Below are 6623 nucleotides of genomic sequence, written 5' to 3' on the forward strand. Positions count from 1 at the left end.
CAATGACAATAGCTTGAGAAGAACAGTATTGTCAGCTTGTTGGGCAGATAAGACAGGCCGCCCTTTCAGCACAAAGGCGGCTATTGTTTTTTTGGCTCTTTCAACATCTTCTTTTCACTGAGGTAAAACTGATACAAGTGGCTTTAATCTATATGCATGGCTAAGGCAGCCTTGAACGAGCTCGTTAGCAATGAGAGCTGGGACCCGGATATCCCCGAAGCCTCTGCTTTTTTGCCTCGTACTTCGGTGAAACTTACAAAATGTGCGTGAGTCGTACTGGAAGGACGAAACAGCCGAGCTCGGTAATGATTGACAACCGAGGCGGTATTAACGCGATTCAAAGTTAATACGATACGTCACATTATAAGTGCTCCGCCCACAAGCCAAGCACTTCCACAACTTGAGATCCGTGCCACCGCAGAAAGTAGTCCCAACCGATTTAGGCCATTTCTGCGTTCTGTGTGTACTCTGTGAAGGAGGTCTCCCCGAAATCTTAACCCGTTAACTATATTGTAAGGATTTGACGGTGGTATTTGGAGCTGTTTACACGGTATAGCTGGACTCATTGTGGCAGTGGTATATATTACAGTATGTATTATGTAAAGAGGTGTCAGCTACATAGCGCTGGCATGATCTCCTGTACTACGTAGTGAGTCGAGAGCGTCGTGCTGTTTCTCGCTGGGCATAACAGTGTTTTCCTTCACAAGCAGCTCGCCGTGGCGAGCTGAATGGTACCAGCAACCTCACCATGGACAAAAACTATTACCGTTACTGTGTTTGCTGTGTGTGATCGCTGCAGCTACCGTGGACTCCGCCAGTCGGTGCGAGCGAATCACGATACCCATGTGTATGGGAATTGGATACAACCTCACTCGTATGCCTAATATGATGGGCCACAGCGATCAAAGCGAAGCCGCCATCGAAGTTCATGAGTTTTCGCCCCTCGTCGAATACGGCTGTGCGTCGCATCTTAAATTTTTCCTGTGCTCGCTGTATGCGCCGATGTGTTCGGAGGATTTCGACATGCCGATCCCGGCTTGTCGGCCGATGTGCGAGGACGCGAGGCGGCTGTGTAGCCCTATCATGGAAAGTTTCAATTTTCGCTGGCCGGATTCGTTGGATTGTAGTCTGCTACCCGAAAAGGACGACCGAGCGTGGCTGTGCATGGTGGCTCCGAACACCAGCGACAACGGAAACTCGGGCACGTTCGCGCCGCGAGATCCCAACGTCGAGCCGCCAATTTGGCGAACGAACGAAGGGGGCCTTCCTCTGCGACCGGGCGAAGAATCGACCACGCACGGCCAACTGGAGGACCCGTGCAGCTTCAACAGTGAAAGGTGGGTGTACGCCGAGAAAACGGCCAAATGCGCACCCAGGTGCGACGTGGACGTGTTTTACCGGCGTTCGGACAAGGATTTCGCCGAAACGTGGCTTGGTATATGGGGTGTTTTGTGCTGTGCCTCGGCAGTTGCAACAGTATTAACTTTCTGCGTGGACAGAGCTCGCTTTAAGTACCCAGAGCGCCCGATTATTTTCCTGTCAATGTGCTACTTTGTGTATTCTATAGCCTACATTGTGAGATTGGTGGTAGGACCGGAGGCTATTTCATGCGATGAGACAAACAATGGGGTGAAATATAGAATTCAAGAAGGTCTAGAAAGCACGGGTTGCACCTTAGTGTTTCTTATACAGTACTATTTCTATATGGCCAGCTCCATTTGGTGGGTCATCTTAACGCTCACATGGTTTCTGGCCGCTGGCATGAAATGGGGCTACGAAGCCATTGCCGCACATAGCAGCTATTTTCACCTGGTAGCATGGGCAGTACCGGCCATTAAGACTATTGTGGTGTTAATCATGAGGCGAGTCGACGGCGATGAGCTAACTGGTATGTGCTATGTTGGAAATCAGGACTACAAGGCATTGCTGGGCTTCGTCATCATACCGCTGTCCGGCTACTTCGTCATCGGGACGTCGTTCATCCTCGCCGGGTTTGTCTACCTCTTCCGCATCCGCAAGGTGATGAAGATCGGCGGCAAGAACATCGAGAAGCTCGAGAGGCTCATGGTACGAATCGGGATATTTTCCGTACTTTACACTGTGCCTGCAACGTGTGTTATTGCCACTTATTTTTACCAGTATATAAACATGGACAACTGGGAAGAGCTGGCCAAAGACAATCCCTGTGTGGACGAGGAATGTACACTGATCCAGTCCATTCCCAGCGTGCCCGTGTTGGTGGTCAAGATCTTCATGCTCCTGGTGGTCGGGATCACAAGCGGGATGTGGATATGGAGTTCAAAACAGTCAATTCGTGGCAGAAGTTTTTTAAAAGGCGCTTTCACCGCAAAAAAGTGAACATGAATTACAAAGTGCCCATGGTACGCATTCCCCACCCAGGGCCAAGTACGTCTCCAGTAAAGGCACGTCGTATACCCCAGCAAGACCCAACACTGCCGTCTGACGCGGCATGACTATTGTCGTTCGATCGCAAAAAAATGATTGGATTCAAGAGATTGTCTCGCCACCGCCATGTATATGAAGCAAATCACAACTGGGCATACGTGTGGGATGGGATGGAAGCCGCGATGATAGCGCCGCCCGTGACTTTTGAACCTAAATCAGCGGCGGAGTCAGTAGCCTTGGATAGGACATCGCAAAGCGGTGCTGATTTGAATGAGAGCCTGCAGTCCTTAAGAAACATGCCAAACAGGAATCTTTTGTCCGCAGAGAGTGCCAAAGGAATCTTGAACAACGGCTTTGCCGATCAAGGGAAACGGAAACAGTTTGTGTCACCCTTCAACAAGCTAGCAAGGAACGCCAGTCAGACGGAAAATGCACTGAAGGACGAGGGAACTTGTCTCCAAAAAACTGTTAAAGCGAACAAGAAAGAGACTGCTTTTTTCGTTCAGACGACGTCCGTGTAAGTCATAAAAAGCCAGAGTTTTATTTGGTTTGGCGGAGAATAAGGGAAATATTTTCGGTGTTCCACGACAAATAAACCTCAAACGCTCTACAGACTTTAAAGTATTAGGCTGCCAGTGTAAACACATAAAGTTAATAGTTAAACACTGGACCTGTTATACACTGATAAACGTATTCACCGGACTTCACAATTCACCTACTGTCCAAATCGTTCCACTGAATGCTGGTACTGGCATAACAGAGAAAAAAAAACATGACAGTTTTTCCAAGTTTTGTTCATATCCTTTGTTGAGTCTTGGCACCATTCGTGTTTGCCGGCAGTTTGAAAATGTTGTTTAAAGTTACGAAAGTTCACCAAGTTATGTCCTGTGTTTGTTTGAAGCGGGATTCAAAGCTCCCATTTTACATCCTAATCCATAGAGCTGACCCCATTGTTTAGCCCTAGTTATTTATATCGGCGGCGTTTTTATAACGTTAGGGTCTATTCACTGTACCTCCGTTGTACCAGTGAAATAAATGCGTTACATATTATATATATTGTATATCAAAAGATTCTCAAATTTCCGTGTTGAGTCAATCAAAAATATTCTTAAATTGGCAGAGGCAAGCTTTATTAGTATTTTCAGGTAACAATCAAAAATGTGTTGTGAAAATTTTTTGCCTCAAGAGTTGTGAGGACATGAATTGTGAATAGCCGTATGGCTTGCTATGTTGATAGTTCGCCGCTCACGCAATAAAACAACCCGATGGTGTATATAACGTGGCTATTTCTCTGCATTTTATTCGCCACTGTTTCGCATGATACGTGCGATTGTAATGTGCCTGTCTTTAAAAACCTTTACAGCCTCAAACCTTTTACCCCCTCCCCTCAGCCGGCCGCATCTTTCAGTTTAATGGCAGTATACCTGTGGATTCATTTGGGCGGTGTAAACTTCAGGAGTGTGCGTTCAATGATCGCAATAGCTTATTTTCAGTGACTACTATATCTTTTAAATACCTCATTGTCGCGTTAATAGGTGTAACTTGGATATAGTAAGGTCACAAAAAATGTTTCGTCATGAAAGAGTTCGTATTTTTCCTCCACAGATGTAGAAAAGAACTCCCTCCGACTGTAAACGGTAAAGGCGTTAGCGTTTTGAGAGAGTGATTCGAAATTGGTTGTGGCACTCTGGGCTGTTTGCGAGTTGCTTTTAGTGGCGAGAAAAACACACCGCCATACTCTGATAGGTCTTCTGGGAGTTTTCATTGAATTGTTGGGTGGAAGACTCAAAAGGCCAAGTCGCCGCCGTTACATGACTAATGGCTGTGTTTTTCGCCAGTCCCTCGTAAAAAAGCTCGGCGGTAGAAAGGCTGTGTTCCACAGGACCGGTTTAATAGTTGTCTAGCAAACCCCACGTAACCAAATTTTGTCGTCGGTGCTGCTGTGAAAAGGGTGGAATGTTTTAAGTTGTGAAACGTAGTGCTATTGCTAGCATTGTGGCTAAAAACAAAACCTCACCGGTAATTGTAGAGTTTAAAAACAATCGTTCCATCCAAAATCACTAATGTTTCGTGAAAGTCGAAGCAAGGCAGGAGTTAATTATGTAACCTCGCTAATACGGTTCGAGTGAGATTCGTAGACTTTGCGCAGTGTAATGTGACAAATTAATGTTGGCTTTTCAGCAATAGTGTTTGTCTTTCTATTCACGTAATCTGTCAAGACGGTCCCGACTCCATTTATTCTATCACCGTAAAAGGGAGATTGTTTTTTATGAAATAATCCTCATGATATACGAGTTCGGAATGCATCCTTGCATTAGCTGGCTTTTAGGATATATTCACTTTATTAGGAAACTTTTATGGGGGTTTTATGTGTGATTGTTATGTTTCCGCGTTTTTCGTCCTACCAGTCAAAGTAGTTAATAACTATTACCTGAACGATGTCGTTTGGCGGCGCCACAGGCGACCGTAAGCGGAACATTGTGAAACGAAAAGCGCGGGGTTTTTTTGTCGCGAGAAGTCGTATATTGTGTCATATTTCCTCGGTCCTGTCGTGTGCGTCATATCCAAGATGGCGGTCGTGAGGATGGAAAGCCAGGCTGACCGACAAGAGTAAGTCGAAATTACGACATAGGTATAAACTATAAAAATTCTCGTCCGGTAATTTGATTCCCTGGCATTTTCTTCGAATCAAATTTACGATAGTTTGCTGCTAGTGTAACTGCGTACATTTATTAGAATTGGAATTTGGGGGCTGGATTTTATGGAGTCGTTTAGTTGCAATTGCTGGCAATTGGGGAATGAACTTTAAGTTGCACACCCAGTTCGGCTGTAGGCCAAAGCATACCAAAATTGCTCGGAGAGTTCAGTAACACGACTGGTTCTCCACACAAAACTTAATGTCTGCAGGTTTATTTTTTATGAAGCAACAGGATCGTTAGCTTTCGAAACATGAAACAGAAGTACCTGTGCGTCTGAGGACGTATAACTGAGCATTTTCGTGGCTTTTGATCTGTTTATGGGCTTATAATTTTCAATGTAAGATTTATTTATCATGTAGATTTTCAACATTTGTCATCTAAATTAAGGGTGGAAAGTTCAAATCGCAAATATTGGTATTTCATGTTTTAGGAGTAGAGTTGTTCAATCCCGAATATATATATTATTTTTGCAACAGTTGATGGCAAAATGTGTGAATTTTTAGCCTATGATATTCTCTATACAATCACTTTTATGCAGGTTGTTGAACTGTGATTTGTTCATTATTTTAGGAAGTGCGTAGTATAAGTTGTGGGATATGCTATTCAACTCGAGCCGCTGTCGATATATAGTAAATGACTTTTCTTTGCCATCCCGTGTCTAACACTATTTGCCTAACATCCCGAGAGCATGTTGCCGAATTTTACGCGCCATGCTTCCACTGTGAAAGTTATTGATACAGCACTGAAAAACTCTTGCTTGTGAACAATCGAGGTGTTTGACAAATGTGTACGAACGGTCGAATAGGGGTGGAACACTACACATTTTTTGTAATCCCACATGGCGTCAAATCACGATAGAAAAATCGCGACATATTTCGGTAGTCATAATCCCTTGTACATATGCGTGTTAAGATATCTAACAGGTCGTTCAGGTAGCCTTGCCTCGTGTTGCATACATCGGCTTTATCAGTTGTTATAATCTTTGACCTTTGGTCTCGCTGTTCATTGAATCCCCCGTGCCGAATAGGGTAACTGCAAATAAATGTCCAAGTTGAAAAGATAAATATTTTGATACGCGATATATTACATGTCAATCGGATGTGCACAGGCGTTATCGATCTTAACTTCGTGGCGGCGGTCGCTGAATTTGGGACGTCGGTTTGCCAACCTCCCGAGTCCGCTACAATGGCCCCAGCTCATATTTTTTTATTGTTATGTTTATTCGCCAACGCTGGCAAATAAATCACATATCACACGCAGTGCGTTCTTCTTCAATGGCAGTTTTGTCATTGGTCATAGTTGTAGGGAATGGCGGATTCTGCGTGCGACGGCCCCGGTCACCTTTAGTCATGCTGTGTATGACAGGGGTCTCTTGTAATTTAAACGGGTTCCAAATTTTTCTGCACAGTGTTACCAGCAGTAGTGACCTTTAGCGTTTCCTTCTAATTCGGTAAAAAAAACTGTACGAAAGTTTCATGCCCGGTGGAAAGACATTGAAACGCCCGAGTTCAGGTGGCT

General features: G+C 44.7%; 1 protein-coding gene across 1 annotated transcript; it reads left to right on the plus strand.

Annotated features, from left to right (window-relative positions):
- Positions 1-633: 633 nt before the first annotated feature.
- On the plus strand, positions 634-3684 carry LOC139142568 (frizzled-10-B-like; the record flags this gene model as incomplete). Its single annotated transcript, XM_070712548.1, is given in 3 exon segments — positions 634-2296; positions 2299-2382; positions 2385-3684. Coding segments are annotated over 3 exon segments (1827 nt in total), but the record flags the coding sequence as incomplete, so codon positions are not given.
- Between the last annotated feature and the right edge of the window lie 2939 nt (positions 3685-6623).

Source organism: Ptychodera flava, chromosome 10 (genome assembly GCF_041260155.1).
Source record: "Ptychodera flava strain L36383 chromosome 10, AS_Pfla_20210202, whole genome shotgun sequence".
Taxonomy (NCBI): Eukaryota; Metazoa; Hemichordata; class Enteropneusta; family Ptychoderidae; genus Ptychodera; species Ptychodera flava.